General features: G+C 39.8%; 1 protein-coding gene across 2 annotated transcripts in view; it reads right to left on the reverse strand.

The window, feature by feature from the left end:
- Positions 1-20,672, reverse strand: part of LOC140802151 (uncharacterized) — a 59,324-nt gene extending 38,652 nt beyond the window's left edge. For both annotated transcript variants that reach the window (XM_073157593.1, XM_073157594.1), the window contains exons 1-3: positions 20,275-20,672; positions 20,133-20,197; positions 19,679-19,722 (exon numbers count right to left, since the gene is read on the reverse strand). In XM_073157593.1, the coding sequence (XP_073013694.1) occupies positions 19,679-19,722; positions 20,133-20,197; positions 20,275-20,631 (466 nt within the window). In that variant the 5' untranslated portion in view covers positions 20,632-20,672. The remainder of the gene's footprint in view (positions 1-19,678; positions 19,723-20,132; positions 20,198-20,274) is intronic.
- Between the last annotated feature and the right edge of the window lie 465 nt (positions 20,673-21,137).

Consider the following 21,137-nt stretch of genomic DNA (forward strand, 5'->3'; position numbering starts at 1 on the left):
TCTTAGATTTTTTACTTAAAAAAAAAGGGCGTTCGAACGCAAATTTTTGTGTTCGAATGCGGTGACTGGCGCGTTCGAACGCGCAGACTGGTGCATTCGAATGCACTCGAGGATTCTTTATATATTGCGTCCGAACCCAAGGGTTTTAATCTTCCATCTTCCAAACCCTAGAAACCCTTCATTTTCTCCCTCTCAAATCTTCAAGATCTTGGTATCTTTCGGCCGAATTTCTGAGTTTTTCTTCACTTTTTCGAGGTATGATCATCCATCAATTTTCCAATTTTTTTATTCAATTAAGTCTTTTCATCTTGATTGATTTCGTGCGTTTTTGAGTTTTGATCACATTAAAGTTACTATCTTGATGTTTCTTGTGTGATTGAACATGATATCTTAGAGTTTTCAAGTGAAAGATGGATTTCATTTAGGGCCTTCATGGTTTCTTGAATTGTTTTTGGATTTCTTGCTATTTTTTTGGTTGCTTTGGGCATGTATTGAACTTGCAGCTTGTTTCTTTCTCAAGAATGCCTAGAAAAGCTGCAGTTTCCAAGAAACCTAGGCCGCCTTCCTCACCTATTTCGGCTCCAAAGTTTTCTACTTCAACGGCTGCAGGGCGACACAAACATAATTTTGGCACCCGTCCTGTTATCTGTGAACGACCCGTGGTCATTTCCGATTTTTCTACTTTGGGGATAGAACAGATATTTACTGAGCGAGGATGGTTATTGGTGTGTCGGATGAGCGGGACTGCTTATGTGGAAGTTGTTCGAGAATTTTTTTTGTAATGCCATAATTTTAGAACGCTGTATTCGTTCTATTGTTCATGGGGTGTCTGTATACTTGGACTCAGATGTTATTCGCGCTGAACTTCATCTTTCTAATGGTATGTTCCAGTACCCCACGTCTGCTCCACTTCTTGATGTTGATGAATATGCTGGCACTGTACTGATAAAAGGGGAACGTTGGAAGTGAAACATGATGCCGCATGCGAAGCTGACACCAGTGGCTCGCATGCTTCACCTGTTTTGTCTGTACAACGTCACCCCCAAGACTCGACATTTCCAGTATTAGTTTGGATCGTGCATTCCTTCTTCATGCAATGTTATCTGGAGTCTCTGTTGATTTGGGTGCGGTGATCTATGATACGATTCTCACAGCTGCCCAGAAAGAAGCACCTTGTGAGGGGTTACCGTTTGGCATCTTTATTACAAATTTGTGCACTCAGAATGGGGTGCGTGTGGATGCTTCGGAACCTTCCCTTACTTCGCACAAACCGTTGGATCGGATTACTTTTAAGCAGAGTCAAGCTCACGACCAGTCGTCTCCTCTCAAGCCGTCCTATTCCGCCGCTGGTCGCTCATCGCACCTCGACAGTTCTGATGATAGCTCTGACAGTGACACATCTCACTCTGAGGGGGAGTTACCACAGTACTCTGACCATTTTGATCAGCTTAGTACTCAAGTGCAGGATCTTCATTCGACCGTGAATGATTTACGAGCTGAGCAAGCTCGTCAGGGGACTGTCCTTGACTCTGTGTTGACGATTCTTCAGCGTCAGTTTCCTCCGAGTTCCTAGTCTTTGGCATTTGTGGCAAAAAGGGGGAGAGTGTCTAGGTGTCTAGGTGTGTAGGGGGAGCATGGTAATAGGGGGAGTTTATTAGAGTCTTTCTGTCTTTCTAATCTTGCTTATAACTTTGCTTGGAGAAATTGTGAACTTTGTCTGTTTAATTATTTTTGAACTTATACTCCATTGATAACTTGTGTTTGGATTGTTTATTCATTTCAAGTTATTTTCACTTGAACAAATTCGGATCTCACACAAGATAGTAAATGCAGCTACCACCGACCGTGTGCTTCAATTAGTTCACATAGACTTGATGGGTCCAACAAAAACGGAAAGTCTTGGAGGTAAACGCTATATATTCTTAATGGTCGATTATTACTCCAGATATACCTGTGTTGCCTTTCTACATGAGAAGTCTGAAACCTTTGAAGTTTTTAAATCACTATGCTTAAAATTGCAGAATGAAAAATCTATAACCCTAGTTAGGATTCGTTCTGATCATGGTAGAGAATTTGAAAATAAAAATTTTTCTATATTTTGCGATTCTCTTGGTATTCAACATGAGTTTTCAGCTCCTATAACTCCACAACAAAACGGGATTGTTGAAAGAAAGAACCGAGTTGTGCACGAAATGGCTAGGGTTATGCTTCACGCTAAAAAGGTTACTGAAAGGTTTTGGGCGGAGGCAGTCAATACAGCGGTACATGTGATAAATCGTGTTTATCTAAGACCAGGTACAAAAATGACTACGTATGAAATCTGGAAATGTAAGAAACCTAGTGTTAAATATTTTTGAGTTTTTGGTATGAGAAGTTGACAAATTTTTTAGTGGATGTGGGGTTCACTCGAGGGGGAGTGGACAAGACATTGTTCATTAGACGGTCAAACAAGAGTTTAGTTGTGGCACAAATATATGTGAATGACATTGTCTTCGGGGCAACGAGTCGATCATTAGCTAAGGAGTTTGCAAATCTTATGTATAGTCATTTTGAGATGAGCATGATGGGTGAGTTGAAGTTCTTTTTGGGACTTCAAATTACTTAAGTTGGAAAGAGGAATATTTATCTCTCAAACCAAGTATGCTAAGGATCTTGTGACTAAATTCGGTTTAGAAAATGCAAAACATGCTAGAACTCCTATGAGTACAAAGTATAGGAGCATGATTGGTAGTCTTTTGTACTTAACTGCTAGTAGACCAGACATTGCATTTAGTGTCGGTGTGTGTGCTAGGTTTCAGTTTGAACCTAGGGAGACACATTTGTTTGCTGTGAAACATATTATAAAATATTTTGGTGGCACAGTTGACTTAGGTATCTGGTTTACGTATGACTCGGGAGCTATCATTTCTGGATACACGGATTCTGATTGGGCAGGTTCATGTGATGATAGAAAAAGTACCTTAGGTGGATGTTTTTATATTGGAAATAATCTAGTTGCTTGGCACAGTAAGAAACAAAACTCGATATCTTTATCTACTGCGGAGGCCGAGTACATTGCAGCGGGAAGTTATTGTTCTCAATTATTGTTCTCAATTACTATGGATGAAATAGATGGTCAAAGATTACGGCATTGAACAAGATACTATGGTGCTTTATTGTGACAACATGAGTGCTATTAATATTTCAAAAAATCCTGTTCAACTCTCGCGTACAAAGCATATTGATATCCGACATTATTTTATACGCGAGTTAGTTGAAGACAAAACAATAGTACTAGAACATGTTGAGACGGAGAAACAGTTGGGTGATCTATTTACAAAACCTTTGGATTTATAGAGATTTGAGTATCTTCGCACTTCTTTAGGGATTTGTGCTTTGGATTGAATTTTTTTGGTTTGGTTTGCGTGTTTCTTTTTTTATTAATTCTTTTCGTTTCTTTTTAGGTTTTCTTTACTCTGAACTTTTCTTTGGTTTTAGTTTTAGATTTGTCAAGAGCTTTTGTCATAAAAAAAATTTTTGATGCACTCCTAGATTCAATAATATACTCTTGACATATAAATATGATTTTTCTCTTGATTATGAGTTATGATAGTCAATTCTGTCATCTTGTAGTATATTATATCATTTCTGATTTGTTCACTCTCTCGACTTTTATGATAATTAAACTAAATTTAATGCACTCATAACGTGTGTATAATCTTGAGTGAGCATGACATCATGAAATTTTTTTAAATAGCTTACTATTGACGTTGATTTGCACAGTTTGACCTCGTGCTTAGTCATCACAAATGTGTTCATAAAAGATCAATGAAAAATGCTACAATGAGTTTGTGTGAAAGCGATCTTGTTTAGAGTCCAGTTTGACTCAGTACATTGCTTGCAAATTAAATAAATTTTTTGATGTTTGTGAATATCTTCTTGCACATTGTTTAATATGTAATACAAGAAAAGGGCTACCTACTCATGAGTGAAAGCCATCATTGCACCTATATGGTTTATGTATAAAAAATATTACAGGAAAAATTCATATTCGGTTATGGAGAATAAGTCGAAAAGTGCAAATTTAAATACTAAGTCGGTTTGACTACTGTGTTGCATCATTATTTAAATAGGAACGTTTATTTAAGAAGAATGTTTCATGTTATCTATGCTCACCTTGCATATGTATATTGTTATGATCAATCAAGATTAATTTAATTTTGAGTGATGCATTAGAATTGATTATAATATGCTTTTGATGAATTGGTTGATCTGTGTATGACTTATTTCATTCGATTGTCATATTCTATGTTTTGAATCTATTTTAAATTTTTAGAGGTGCATCTCCAAAAAGATTTTTTGATTTTTTCTTAGATTTTTTATTTAAAAAAAAAGGGGCGTCCGAACGCAAATTATTGAGTTCGAACGCGGTGACTAGCGCGTTCGAACGCGCAGACTAGTGCATTCGAATGCACTCGACGATTCTTTATATATTTCGTCCGAACCCAAGGGTTTTCATCTTCCATCTTCCAAACCCTATAAACCCTTCATTTTCTCCCTCTCAAATCTTCAAGATCTTGGTATTTTTTTCATCAAATTTCTCACCACAAACCCTTTTAAAGAGTAGTTCTCCTCCGGATCTAGCATCTTTCGGCCGAATTTCTTAGCTTTTCTTCACTTTTGCGAGGTATAATCATCCATCAATTTTTCCATTTTTTATTCAATTAAGTCTCTTGATCTTGATTGATTTCGTGCGTTTTCGAGTTTTGATCACGTTAAACTTACTATCTTGATGTTTCTTGTGTGATTGAACGTGATATCCTAGCATTTTCAAGTGGATGATGGATTTTATTTAGGGTCTTCATGATCTCTTGGATTTTTTTATTTCTTGCTATCTTTTTGTTTGCTTTGGGCATGTATTGAATTTTGCATCTTGTTTCTTTCTCAAGAATGCCTCGAAAAGCTGCAGTTTCCAAGAAACCTAGGCCGCTTTCCTCACCTACTTCGGCTCCCAAGTTTTCAACATCTACGGCTGCGGGGCATTACAAACATAATTTTGGCACATGTCCTGTTATCTGTGAACGACCCGTGGTCATTTCTAATTTTTCTTCTTTGGGGATAGAATAGATATTTACTAAGCGAGGATGGTTATCGGTGTGTGGGATGAGCGGGACTGCTTATGTGGAAGTTGTTCAGGAATTTTTTAGTAATGCCACGGTTTTAGACCGTTGTATACGTTCTACTGTTCGTGGGGTGTTTGTATACCTGGACTCAGATGTTATTCGCGCTGAACTTCGTCTTCCTAATGGTGAGTTCCAGTATCCAACGTCTGCTCCACTTCCAGATGTCGATGAATATGCTGGCACTGTACTGATCAAAGGGGAACATTGTAAGGGAAACATGATGCCGCATGCGAAGCTGACGTCCGTGGCTCGCATGCTTCACCTATTTTGTCTGTACAATGTCACCCCCAAGACTCGACATTCAAGTATTAGTCTGGATCGTGCATTCCTTCTTCATGCAATGTTAACTGGAGTCTCGGTTGATTTGGCTGCGGTGATCTATGATTCAATACTCACAGCTGCACAGAAAGAAGCACCTCGTGAGGGGTTACCGTTTGGCATCTTTATTACAAATTTATGCACTCAGAGTGGGGTACATGTGGATGCTTCGGAACCTTCTCTTACTTCGCACAAACCGTTGGATCGGATTACTCTTAAGCGGAGTCAAGCTCACGACAAGTCGTTTCCTCTCAAGCCGTCCTCTTCCGCCGCTGGTCGCTCATCGCACCTCGACAGTTATGATGATAGCTTTGACGGTGACACATCTCACTCTGAGAGGGAGTTACCACAGTACTCGGATCGTTTCGATCAGCTTAGTACTCAAGTGCAGGATCTCCATTCGGCAGTGAATGATTTACGAGCTGAGCAAGCTCATCAAGGGACTGTACTTGACTCTCTATTGACGATTCTTCAGTGTCAGTTTCCTCCGAGTTCCTAGTATTTTGCAATTGTGTCAAAATGGGGGAGAGTGTCTAGGTGTCTAGGAGTCTAGGTGTGTAAGGGGAGGATGGTAATAGGGGGAGTTTATTAGAGTCTTTCTGTCTTTCAAATCTTGCTTATAACTTTACTTGGAGGAATTGTGAACTTTGTCTGTTTAAGTACTTTTGAACTTATGCTCCATTGATAACTTGTGTTTGGATTATTTATTCATTTCAAGTTATTTCACTTGATCTTGGATTGGTATATGTTTATTTGCAGGGATTGATGTGCAAAATATTCTAGACTTGTTGATTGCTCAATTTGAAGTCTTTGTAATATTGTGTAACCTAGGTATTTTGTCACAAATTGCCAAACGGGGAGATTGTTAGGTTTTTATTTGTTGGCAATTGTGTACAAAATATTCTAAGTGTATTTTTTCATGTATATGAGCTTTACACAAGTCTAGAATATCTCTGGTTTGAAGAATTGCAAGATTATTGGAGAAAAGCCGTTGAGTTCACACCGCATTCACAAACGCATTCGAACGCGGGTAATGCGTTCACACAAACAGAGAGCCGCGTTCACAAACGCGTTAGAACGTGGAATCTGCGTACACACAGACAGAGAGTCGCGTTCACAAATGCGTTCTAACGCGGGTACTGCGTTCACACAGATAGAGAGCCGCGTTCGAACGCAGATACTGCGTTCACACAGACCGAGAGCTGCGTTCACAAACGCATTCGAACGCAACTTGAAGAATTCAAGTTGTCACGTTCAAACGCACTCGGACCCGTTCGAACGCACCTGAAATCAAGTCATGCCGTTCGAACGCACTCGGGCCGCGTTGGAGATCATATATAAGGATTGTGATGCCCTATCTATAGGGTGATTGAAGAAGCATTATTGAAGGAGTCTTCTTGAGGCTACATCGGTTCTTCAACTAACAAGGTTCCACTCATCATTAAAAAGTTAATCTTTCGTCCTAAAAGTTATCTAGACGAAAGATCAATCTCCAGGGTTACTGAGGTTGGACTTCAATCACAAGAAGCAGTGAATCGTGGGTTCTAGCGAGCAAGACTAAGAAGAACAAAGTCGTTTGGATCGACGGGTTATTTTGTGAGTCAGTCTTTTAACTACTACTATTCTAGTGATTGGTTTTGATCCTAGTTTGGATCCGTGGTTTTTTCCCGTTTGGGTTTTTCCACGTTAAAATCTTGGCGTTCATCTCTGCTTTCGTTCTTAATATTTCTACGGACTTTTACTTAAGCGAACGAGTAATATCATTGCATAGTATTTAGATACATACTTGTGTCTAGGGGTTTTTCAGACCAGTTAGTGATCCGATTGCAGATCTATTTAAATTCTTCTCGGTAAGCTTGAACTATTATTGACTGAGTCAACTTAGTCAACATAGCTTAGAAGTCCTGCCAAGACTCGCATGGGTCTGATTGAACTGATCACAAATTGCATTAGAGAAGTCCTTCTAAGACTTGAATGATCGAATTCATTCTATCGACTAGTACCACCTGATCGCCATGCCCACTAGGTGAAATAATGCGAGCTGGACTTTCTAGTAGTTGGGCATGCCATGGTACGTAAAAAATTGCTCCGCTAGATAGATTCAATCAAGCGGGTCTATTCTTAAAAAATTTAGAAAATGAAGCTTGACGGTCCGAGCTTAAATCCCAAAATGTGGCCTATCGTCGTGCGCCAAGTGATCTCATAGTTGATGCTGGTAATGTGGGTGGGCCCACGGATCCAACTAATGTCGTGCTTGGGCTGCACGCGTGTTGGGCTATGATTGGTACCCTTGGCTCCACTATAATGGAGCTGCGGTGGTGAGATGAATGTTGAGTGGCTCCGACGAGGTGAGGCTCGGTGAAGGTAGCAAAGTAGAAGGGCATCGTGCCCAACATCTAATGCTTTCTAGTGGCTAGTGGAAGCTGACTGTGGCCACCAATGGTTGTAGGAATGCCGATCTTGAGGCAACATAGCTTGAGTTCGCTGCAGTCGAGAGAACCATCGTGGGTAGTCTATTGGTCATCTCTTGTGGTTGTAGTTGACCTAGCTAGGGTGCGGAGGTCCCATGGAAAGAACTAGACGTGGAGGTTTGGACTAGTGGGGGCTGAATCGCTATCGATAGAAAGCTACGGTCTTTGTCCCTAGCTTCCACCGCAGGTGGGGAAGTCGACCTAGAACCCATCTCAACCGTCTACTCTGGCATCACTATGGCGGTGTTCTAGGTTTGTAGTGGTCGGGGGGCCTCCATTACAATTAGAGGAGGGTGAGGTCACAATTTGAGCTAGCTTGTCCCCTCCATCTCGGCTTGGATTATTCTCACCGTGGGGGCCCATTTTGGCTGTGACCGATAGCATTGGCGACGTAGGTGTGTGCTAGGAGAGCTATCACCAAGGCTTGAATAGACTTTTCCATCCTCTCGATGCTCTCCACGGTAGATCTAATGACCTCCTTAGAAATTCTTTAAAAATGCCTTAGCTCATGTTGGTGGCTCATTGTCCACGGTGGTTGCTGGTGGTGGAGGTGCCAAAGAAACTCCCAGAGAATTGGAGACGAGTTCCTAGTCCTCCGTGGTTGCTCCTTCCTCATTTATCTAGGATCGCGTGTTAATCATTCTCTAAGGAATGTCAGCTTTGATACTAATATTATTGGAATGATACGGACATAAAAATATTATGATCTTTTTATATGAGAGTAGCCTCATGAGTTAGGGTTCTAATGGATTTAGATACACATGAATCAGAGGTCAAGATGAAATGTTAAAAATAAAATAGTGAAAGAAGGTTAAAATAGAACAGATTGGTGAATATCCGATATTGTGGTAGACGTTGAAGGGTGGCAGATGACCAAGGGTGGTGGTAGACGGCCATAGAGTATGGTAGCTCATGGTGGAGAATGGTGGGCTCGGGTTTGAAAGCTTGGAAGGTTTCTACAGTTACCATCTACTCCTATGAAAATAAAGGTGATCTAATGGCTATCATAAAAGATAAAGGTAAAAATAATAAATTAGCTAACTCAAGATTTATTCAACCATAATAATCAACTCACGACTAGTCCTATTTATAGGAGTAAAGTCCTAGCGGATTGGATCCATATGTAAATTATCCACTGTATTTGAATTTTAAAAATAATAAGTAAATCTAACTAACTAACTTAACTTAACTTAACTCAATTGACTTAACTGACTTGACCCACATGGTCACATCATAACATTAGTTTGGATGATGTTGATACCCTTAATGACAAGCAGAGTATGTGTTACGGACCAGATCTAACCAATCAAGACATAAAAAAGTTTAGGTGGAGGTAGTCTCATGAGATAGGGTTCTAATGGCTCTAGTTTCACCTAAATCGGAGATCGAGATGAAAAGCTAAAAATAAAATAGTGGAGATAGGTCAGAGAGGGGAGAACGGTAAATATCCGATGTTGTAGCGGATGGCCAACGGCAGTGGAGGACGGTCGTATAGTAGGGTGGCTGCTGGAGGTAGGAGGTGGCTAGGGTTTGAAAAGTTGGGATGTTCATATGACTATGATGTACTCCTAGAAAAATAAAGCGATCTAACGACTACGATAAAAGATAAGCACGAAAATAATAACTTGGCTAAACTCAGATTTCTTCAATAATTCCATGATTCCATTCCATGATTATTATCAACACATGTCCACTCCTATTTATAGGAGTAAAAATTCATAGCGGATCGGATCCACATGCAGATTATCCAATTTATTTAAAATTCAAACAATAAGATAAAGCTAACTAACTAACTTGACTAAATCAGCCTTCCTTATTTTTCTTGGATTAATCCTTTATTTCCCTGCAGATAGATTCTAAATATAGAGGAGTCATGAATATAAAATTTGTAGATCCGGAGGTTGGCTATCTTATCCAGTCAGTATGATATTATTCTTACATCTGTAGAATATTCTGCGAATATTTTCCCAAAACTGCATAGAGTTGGATTTAGCTAATTAAATAAAATCCTAACTACTTAAAGCTCTAACTAAACCAAATAAGCAAATAAGATACTGGACTCAATCCATTGAGCTCAATGTACCCATGATGTGATCTGATCTATTCCGATTCGCATGAGTATAATTATGATTAAGATACTCTTAATGGTTGGCAGGGTATGTTCTAAGCATTCGGGCTAGATTATTAGACTAAGTACCAGGTGTTAACAGTGCATAGTGGTCTAGTAAAATAATGTTATTCAAAGATAATATTGATGATTGAGATATTGAGAAATACATTGATTCTATTATCATTTGATATGCATAATTATGGAGTGGTCATCATGCATATTATGGTTGTATTTAATATCATAGTATGGTCATGGTTGGCATGCATCAGATGTGTTATATTTGAGAGTATTATAATAATGGTATGACTAAAGATTTATGTATATATTGAATAGAATTATATTTTTGATCAATCATGATATGATACCTATAATATTTTATATTATTAATGAGACATTTATATACTCATTCATGACATAATGCTCACTTTTGATTCATATTATTCAGTATATAATTTACTCTATATTTTACTTTGCTAATTTAGGCTAAGGTCTATTCACTATGATTTTAACTCTTGAGTCTATTTATTTCTTTTCTAACCCCCCAAAATATGTAGTACCTGATAGCGACTTAAGATATTATGAAGAGATATTTTAGACTAAAGATGAGATGAGCTAGATGTGAGATGATATAGAAGTTAGTTTATATAGAAATTGAGTTGTACTATTTTGAATATATTTGTACTCTATTGTATTAAACAGTGTTTTATATTATACAAGTCAGATTATATTATACTCGTGTATCAGTTATTTTAGTTGTATCTTTATAGTTTATCATAGTATATATGGGTTCTGCTAGATCATGTAGTCATCTAGTATAGTTGTTATGAATTTGGATTGCCATATGCTAATATGTTTAATTGAATGATAGTATAATTTATCTTGAGATAGAGTATATGAGTACATGTGTATCTCTGCGCATGATGACCATGTCCATTCTATCGCATGCACGAGTGTCGAGTGTGGGCGCATGGGCATGCACATGCCCATTGGGCGAGGGCATTATAGCGACCTTGGATTGAAGTTCATCTCGTACTTGAACTCATTTTTGATGAATCACTATGTGAAATTAGATTGCCTCGGTGTCTGGTTCAAAACTAAACTATGTATCACTCAATTTTCATGTTAGTGTAGGTGCAATCAAAAACTCATGTAAACCATAAATTCAAAATCTAAGTGAAGAAATCCATCAAGGTCATAAGATGTATCAATCAAATCTGAACATGATGCGATCGTAGGAAGGTATTATTGGGTAAAAAATTGTTTACAAACAATTATGTCACGAAATTACAATGGGGATGTAAGTGCAAAATTTATGTAATTGCAAGTTTCTGAACGTAAAACACTTTGAAATGTGTTGCACAATCTAAAGGTAGACAAAGCATTTCATCTATATAAGAGTCATTCATGTAAAACTTAAAATTTCTACCATTGCATGGAGAACAATTTGAGTCAGAATGTTAGTCACACATCTTTTATTACTTGTAGCATTTCAAAGGAACCAAACTAGTTAATAGGACACAATAAGAACTCAAGGAGTTTCAAGTTCATTATTTGTGAGATTTTAGTTCTCTCATAGAACATACATATCAAAGTGATATGAATCGGGTCAGATCGGATCACCTCAGAAGACATCGGGTTTGATGGATCGAGTTTATTTATCTTATTATCTTATGCGATTTAGTCGGAATCCTAGTAGATTAGAATTTGTTTAATTAGCTAAATCTAATTATGCACAAATTTGAGAAAATTTTATGAAGATATTCGTCTAACGTCCAAATATTATGGAACTAGCTGAATAAGATTGGAGACATCATGATCTAAAACTTTTATATTCAAAGTTTTTTTCATATTTGAACTCTATTTGCAGCAGAATGAAGAATTAATCAGAGAAGGGTAAGTAATACTACATTGCTTTTATCTCTCAATTTGGTTGTCAGCCTCAACTTTTCCCATCAGCAACTACCACCGTCTCTTCTATTGGAATAGTCTCATCTTGCTTCTAATCTCTCTCGTTCGTCGATCTCCTTATTCCCATAGGGCCGGCCTGATTCTCCTCTGATAGGACAAGAAACGATTCCTTCAAGATCTGGATTTATTGTAGGAAGCAGTTCTCGCAACTGAGGGAAAATATTCACGAAATATGCTATCATAGTCATAAAATTATGAAACCAAGTGGAATCGATCCGTAACTCCCTGATCTACGTTTTTTTGTATTTATGTCATTCGCATATTCGAAGTGTAACAGGGACGAAATTATAATTTAGTGTTAATGATGGTGGTGGTGACGGGTGGAGTGGATGTTAGGATTATAGATGATAATGGAGATGAGGTGGATGAGTGATGTTGTTTAAGGAATAAAGACGAAGGGGAAAAAGTGGTCAAGATTCCAAAGAAGAGGGAGGATTCGACAAACGAGGGAGATTAGAAGTTAGGAGAGACCTTGTTAATAGTAGAGATGATAGGTTGGTGAAGAGGGAGGAGGGAGATTAGGGTAGAAAGAATAGAGAGATGATAGGAGGCAAGAAACTAATAATCCAATTGCATAATGATTTTCGCTGCCATCCACACCTTTATAGAGGCTAGCCAACAAGCCAAAATAATAATTATTAATCATAATTCTAGAAGATTCCTACCGATCGCGTTCGAACTCACCTAATCATATTCGAATGCAGAAAAGGTGTTCTCTATTAATGTGAACGCAATACAGGCGTTCAAACGACGTGTTCGAGCGCGCATTTCACATTCTCTGTATTTGCGAACCAGATGTAGGTGTTCACAAATGTGTTTGAACGCGCCCCCAACCGCGTTCAAACACGACCTACAGTAAATTTATTTTAATAAAAATAAATAACTAATACAATAAGAAAAGACCCTAACTAAATGTATCAACCCACCACGCTTCCCCCACCTTGTCCTCAAGGTGAAAAGTCGAGAAAATGCTCCAAAATATTCATCTCCAACTCCCATGTCGCCTCATCGGATGGCTGGCAAAGCCACTCGACTAGAATCTCCATCTCTAATTTGGTACCATGACGTCGTCGGCACCTAGTAAGTATACGAACTAGCTCTACGATCTCTGTCTCCTCCAATGGCTCTGGTAAAACTGATCCAACGTCCTCATGATCTCCGATCTGCTCCCGCAATAATTAAACATGAAAGACAGAATGCACTCTCAACTACTCTAGCAACTCCAAACGATATGCAACCGGACCAATACGCTCTAACACCCGAAACAGACCGAAATAGTGATGTACTAACTTCTAGTTTTGCATCGGATGCAAGGTCACCTGTCGATACAATTGCACCCTCACAAACACCCAACTGCCGATGTCGAACTCCTGCTCCCTATGGCTATGATCATTAATTTGCTTCATGCAGTTTTGAGCAAGTTTAAGATGGGCACACAACCTCCTCAATGTGGCATCTCTATCCATCAAAGCTAAGTCCACCTCCGTCCGATCTGCAGATGTCACTAGGACATAAGTGCGTAATGTCGGAGCCGTGCATCCATACACTACCTGAAATGGAGTAATGTCAATGCTATTGTGGTAGGCGGTGTTGTAAGACCACTCTGCTAGCGGTAAGAACTCCAACCATCGTCTCGACATCTCTCCAACAAACTATCTCAAGTACTGCTTAATGCCTCGATTGACCACCTTAGTTTGGCCGTCCGTCCATGGATGGTGGGCCGAACTGAACTTCAATTGAGTCCCCTATAATTTAAAAAAGTCCATCCAAAAGTTGCTCATAAATACACGATCACGATCCAAGACAATCGTGCTTGGCATGCCATGTAACCGAACAACATCTCTCACAAAAATTTTAGCTACTGACTTGGAGGAAAAGGGATATGATAATGCCGAAAAGTGCGCATACTTGCTCAACCTATCAACGACTACAAAAATAACTAAATAACCATGTACCAGCAAAAGAGCCTTTATGAAATCCATAGAAATATCTTTCCAAACACTATCTGGTATAAGTAAAGATTGTAGTAATCTGGTCGGTTTCAATGTGGTTGCTTTAGCCCTTTGATAGACTTCGCAAGCATGGACAAAACTCCTCACATCCCACCTCAATCTTGGCCATGTGCAACTCTATGATATCCTCCTATAAGTTCTCAAGACACCCTCATGACCAGCCTCTAGAGTTTGGTGGAAATGCTCCAACAATTTTTGCCGCAATCCATCATTTGCGGGCACCCGAATGCATCCGTAGTCTAGCAGCAAACCGCCTCAATTCTCTAACTCGGGATGGCACTCCAGATCATCCAACACCTCCTGTAACAATCTCAAAACATCTGGGTCAGATGTACATGCATACCTCAACTCATCAAGAAAAGGAAAAGTAAGAGAAGAATAGGTTGCAAGTTCGGCGGTATCGGGTTGGCGTGATAGTGCGTCCACCGCTCTATTTTTTGTTCTTTTCTTGTATTGAATTTCATAATTATACCCCAACAATTTTGTGACCCATCTTTGCTATACCAGAGTGTGTATATGTTGACCGGATAATTAATCTCCTACCGATCAAATAAGGCCTCACTTTGTCACTGCATGCAGAATTGCCAACATCTCTCTCTCGTAAGTCGATAATTGCTGAGATTTTTGTGATAAAACCTTACTAAAAAAGGCTATGGGACGTCCTCCTTGCATTAGTATAGCTCCTATGCTAACTCCCGATGCATCACATTCCACAATGAGCTCTTTGGTGAAGTTCGGTAGCGCTAGAACGAGAGCCGTCATCATTGTTGTTTTTAGTTTTTGAAAGGCTGTAGTGGTTTTATACGTCCATCTAAAAGAATCCTTCAACAAAGAAGTGAGAGGAGTAACGATCTTGCCATACTCGGTGATGAAGCGGCGATAATATCCAGTCAGCCCTAAGAATCCTCACAATCATGTGGTGGTAGTAGGAATCGGCCAAGCGGTCATGTATGCCACCTTTTGAGGATCCGCCGCTACACCTTCTGCTGAGATGATGTGGCCTAAATACTCCACTTGTGGTACCCCACATAGGCACTTGGACTTCTTGATATTCAGCTGGTTTTGCTTCAACAAATTCAGCACATCCTCAAAATGCCACCAATGCTCCAATTCAGTCCGGCTATACACCAAAATATCATCAAAGAATACCAAAATATACCTTCACAATAAAGGACAAAATATATCATTCATGAGGCCTTGAAAAGTAGCTGGAGCATTGGTGAGACCAAAAGGCATCACCTAGAAGTCGTAATGCCCGTTCGAAATCCGAAATATAGTCTTGTGCACATCCGCCGCGTGAACTCTAATTTAATGATACTTGACTCTCAAGTTAAATTTGCTAAATATGGTCGCCCCTATAAACTCGTCCAGCAGCTCCTCTATAATCGGAATGGGATATCGGTCCTTGACGGTAATAGCGTTTAGTGCCTGATAATCGACACAAAAATGCAATGTCCCGTCCTTCTTTCGCACTAATAGCACAGGCGATGAGTAAGAGCTATAACTTGGTTGTATGAGGCCTTGCTCTAACATCTCGACTATCATCTTGGAGATAACTCCTTTTGCACATGTGGATACTGATATTGCCTCACATTCGTCAGTGTAGCCCTGGGCACAATCTCTATGTGATGGTCCGTCGTTCGCCTTGGTGGTAACTCCTTTGATTCCTCAAACAGTCCAGCAAATTTGTCTAATAAATTAGACAACTCGATGGTAGTATTTTGACTCATTTTAGGCTCGTCTCCTGCTGGTCCTAACTGAAGGAGATAAGCCAAATCACTCGCACATGCCAGCCCCACCATCGGCTGGATCGCAGGAATCGACGGAGATCAAATGCCATCAAGCTGCATTTTTGTTTCCTTGCTTAAATTTCATCCACATGAACTGGGAATCAAATGTGACAGGTCCCAAACTCTATAACCATTGAGTGCTAAGGACAATGTTCGCTCCTAGCAGTGCCAACGGATACATATCCATAATGATGTCATGTCTTTGCACCCGTATACCGACCTGGTGACATAAGCTCTCTGCCTTAAGCTTCATGTCATCTCTAATAACAACATCAAACCCCGTGGTCGGTTCAGCATCCAAGCCCAATCTCCTTACTAACCTCTCATCTAGAAAGTTGTGTGTACTCTCGGAATCAATGAGGATATGCACACAATACTTTCTAACAAGTCCGTCTACCCGTAGTGTCCTCGGCGCAGAAGTACCCGAATATGTATGTATCGATATTTTTACTTGGATATCTTCCTCCGCGCCATCCTCAACGGCCTCCTCATGGACCTCCTCTAAATACTCTTCATCACCAACCACCTCATCGTCCTCCTCGAGACCGTCGATGAGCATCACACTCCCGATTGGTTTGGAACACCGATGACCGGGGGTGAAACGTTCATCGCATCGAAAGCGAAGGACCTTCGCTCTTCGCTCCTCCACCTGGGTAGGTGTGAGAGTTCGAACGGGGGATCTTGTGCCTCCTCTAACATCAAAAGAAGGTCTCAAAGATGGTCGTGGTCTTGTACTAGCAGCCATTGTCTTTGAACTTGTAGAATTTCCAGCCAATGTTCTAAGCGCAAATCGCCCATCTCAGTTGCCCCAACTTGTTTTTGCTACCATCTTAAGAGCCTTATGCTTTTGCTCTATCCTCACGGCCTTCTCAAAGACCTCCTCAAGAGTGATAGGACAAAGAGCATGAACATCCGCCTATATCTCATCCCGCAGCCTTAAAATGATGTGCTCATCAATGTCGGTTCGGGCCAAGGTGACTCACAATGACTACTAACTCTTTCAAATTCAGCTTAATACTCCAAAACGGTCATCCTCTGAACCATCTTACTTAATGTGGCAGCAAAATCTTCATATGCCACTATCTCAAATCTGCGTGTAAACCTCCTATAAAAGTCAGCCCAACTGGTAAATCCTCCACCATGAATAATTGATCGATACCAATGCAATGCCGTTCCTTGGAGGTGAAAGCTTGCCATCAGGACCTTTGTGCCCTCAGCTGCCCCTTGACAATCAAAATATTGCTCCACTTGAAACACCCAATGCGTTAGATCACTGTCTTGAAATTTTAAAAAGTCTAAGCATGCGGTTCTCCCTCGAATAGCATTGTCGGGTTCGCAAAAGATCTTTGGTTCAGGTTTGAACCTTTGTGCATGTTGATCTCCTTATCTAAATCCTCGAGTACATCCATCACCATCTCCAAAGGGATTAACCTCATTCTCAAAGTGCCAATCCTCCTCATCGACGAAGCACACTTGTGCCGCTCGCCTCTCAGGTTCCACCACCGCTAGTCATGGGTTTTGTAACGGAGGTGGAGAATGATATGTAGGCAGAGGTAAAAGAGGATTATTTATACTAACATGTTGCACCTAGACCTGTGGGGTATCGGTTCGGTGTGGTCCCACCGCTGGTCCTTCTTGAGGAATCGATCTTCGTTGAGGAGACGACGAAGCCGATCGGTTCATGACATATTCCTTTAAAGCATTACAATCATTCTGCATTGCATCAACTCTATGCAGCAATATTTAGAACATGCCCCTAAGTTCACACCCATGGACGTTGATTGACTCGGTCCACCATGGTTGCTCCAAAGGAATCAGCCTCATGGTTAGGGTTATCATGGATTGAGTCTTTCCTTGTTGGTGTGCTCTCCATTGGTCTCCTTGTTGATGTCATCTTCCTTGTTTCTACCATTAATGGAGGTCTGAGGTTCGACTGGCTCTGATACCATTGATAGGCTACAAAATGATTCTTTCAAGATCTAGATTTATTGTAGGAAGCAGTCTGCACAACCAAGAGAAAATATTTACTAAATATTATTTCATAGTTAGAAAATTATGAAGCAAAGTGGAATCGATCTGTAACTCCCTAATATACATTTTTTGTACTCACATATTCGAAATACAATAGGGACAAAATTATAATTTAGTGCGGATAATGGTGGTAGTGACGGGTGGAGTGGACGTTAGGATTATGAATGATAATGGAGATGAGGGTGGATGGGTGATGTTGTTTAAGGGATAAAGACGAAGGGGAAGAAGTGGTCGAGATCCCAAGGAAGAGGGAGGACTCGACAGACGAGGGGATTAGAAGTTAGATTAGACCTTGCCAATGATAGAGGTGGTAGATTGGTGAAGAGGGAGGAGGGAGATTAGGGTAGAGAGAATAGAGAGAAGATAGGAGGCAAGAAACCAATAATCCAATTGCATAATAATTTTGGCTGTCATCTACACTTTTATAGAGGCTAGCCAACAAGCTAAAATAATAATTATTAACCCTAATTCTAGAAGATTCTCGCCGATCACATTTGAACGCGTTCGATTGCGTTCGAACGCACAAAAGGCATTCTCTGTCGATGCAATGCGATTCAGGTGTTCGAACGCGCCCGACTGCGTTCGAATGCCCATTTCACGTTCTTTGTATTTACAAACCTAATGCAGGCGTTTGCAAATGCGTTCGAGCGCGCCCCCAACTGCGTTCAAACGCGACCTATAGTAAATTTATTTTAATGAAAATAAATAACTAATGTAATAAGAAAAGACCCTAACTAAATGTATCATCATCCCTCTTCACCTCTAAATTATCAATTCATCGTCACCATTATCCATTCTCTATGCCATCTCCATCACATTTACAACCCGATCCACCCGTGCTACCCTCTAAATAGTAATCAACACAACACCCGCACCACCGTCTGCTTTCCATCTACAATTGACCTAAATCTAATCTGAATCTAACAAGGGTTTGAATACTAAAGACATAGATTGAAAAGTTAGTAAGCTATTCCAAGCCAGTTTTGTAATTTTGTAGCATTAGGAGAATATTTGGGGAATATTCTCTCTCGACTGTGCAGAACTGTTGTGATTCCGATTGACCCCAACTCGGTTTGTATCACAAAGTGTTAAGATAGCTATCGACATATGTCAATGTGCTAAGCTACATTAGAGATAATCATCATCCATCTGAGGAGTCGAACCAAAGTTTCTACATCAACACCTACATTGCACGACGACCTTGCGAGTTTGATCCACATCGAGAGTTAAGGACAATTAACGAGGAGCGATCTATACCACCAAGTAGTTCATCTATGTGAAAAATTTGAGCAAGAGAAGGACTTTAATCAAAGATATCATCAAGAGTACGATAAGAGTGATTGTAAGAGAATCTTATATATACGGTTAAGTGTAAAATTGATTGACCCGAAAAAGATATCTATGGTGTTTTTTCTCTCTATGCAAGAGAGGATTTCATGTTAAAAACTTGTGGCCATGTGTTTTCCTTAGCATGAATTTGGTCATTGACATTTATCACCATTAACACACTTGTGTTTGAGATTTTTATCTGTCACTAGGGTGCTTACTAAAGAGAGGCGATCTAATTCACAAGAATAATTAGACAAGTGGTTTATGTTCAAGAGATTACTTAAACACTACGACATTGGAGTGTTAGGGGAGGTTGTAAGTAAATCTTATTTTTATTGCTTTGTAAAACAAATCCATCGATTTTATGTGGATCTACGGTACTTTTATTCACGACCGACTGAGAGGTTTTGTTTTCCTATTTGCTCTCAACTTTAAATTCACTACTCTTACTTATTTTTCAAAATGAAACTTGAGTTTCAGAATGGACCTCCCAAAAAGGATGTAGAGAACCTCGGAAGGACTGCAGCATAACTGAAACGCACAATATAAAAATGGACCATTTAGTAAAAAGTTGAAATTTCAGCATGCAAAAATTGCTGGCAATGCAACAAATAGGCAATCTTGTTAAACGTACACAAGTCAAAGCTTTCTCAATACTTTCTTCTCCTGACTAAATAAGAGTTATGAGCCATCAGACTATTCAATAACATCTATGGACTAAAACAAAGATAAATAATCCCAATACGCAACTAAAATGAAATGAAGTGACTATTCTTCACCCACTACAGGATAAATTACTTTACAAACTAAATCGAGCCAATTATCTGCGGTCCAAGTTTTTGATTTCTCAAGGCACCAAATGATGGCGTTATGAATCAAAACAATCAGACTGCATCAACAGCAAGAGGGAAAAAAAAAAGTAAGGTAAGAAGACATCATACTTGAATGCAGTAGCCACAGGACCCACTCCAATAACCGCAGCCAATACAATCTCTCTGACTAACCCCTTGTATCATCACATAGATGACTCACTAAGAAGTGGAAATTTAAGGAAGAACAAGTTCTAAACATCAAGAAACATACCAGAATCTTGCTTGCCACCGTCGCAGCACCGACAAAGATGGCTCGCCGTAGCAATCTATCTGCAAGGTTACCACCCATTGAGTAGAGGATCGGCTCTTGGAGATCTCCAAGGCTTTCCTCAGAAGAAGACTCCTTGGAGGAAGCGCAAGGGAGAGTAGGAGGAGGCCTGCTACTGAGTGTGGGATTTGGAGAGGCGACAATGTAGAGGTGGAGAAGTGGTTCGAAGGGTTTTATGAAGGGTTTTGCCGAGGTTTGCGGTTTTGGGTAGAGATGAGATAGGAAGTAGCGGTTTTGGGAATCGGAGTGCGGGAGAGAAAGGATTCCGGCGGAGAAAGTTGGGAGATTGGAGAGTGCCATAAAATGGAGTAGCCAACGATTGAAGAATTTGAAAGGTTTTCATTTTCGCACGGCTTTTATTGGGCGATTTGCAACATAAACTACCCATTTTAACTTCACCCAAACTTTTTTTAAAATATCAAAATTACCCGTGCACCAATATTGAGTATATCTTGATGCATTAAATGCAGGAAGATATTATTTGTAGATTAAGAAAAATCTAATTATTATTTTCGTAATCCTTCTTCTCCAAATTGTAAACTATCCAAAATATTACTATCTTCCTCGCCAATGAGAGCTCTCCTTTTCTTGAAGCCACCTTTGAGAATTGTAAACTATACAAAACATTACTATCTTCCTTGCCAATGAGCTTTCCTTTTCTTGAACCCACTTTTGTACACGGCTAATTGAACTAGTGCACGCAGCCGGGCCTTCTCCTTTCTTTTGCTGAAGAATCAGAGAGTATGAAGCTTACGCAAGTCTCCTTATTTTTATTTCCCATTTGTAACATTAAGTTTCTTGTTGAT

The sequence above is a fragment of the Typha latifolia genome, chromosome 15, assembly GCF_019914945.1.
Source record: "Typha latifolia isolate L0001 chromosome 15, TyphaL0001v2, whole genome shotgun sequence".
NCBI classification, from domain to species: Eukaryota; Viridiplantae; Streptophyta; class Magnoliopsida; order Poales; family Typhaceae; genus Typha; species Typha latifolia.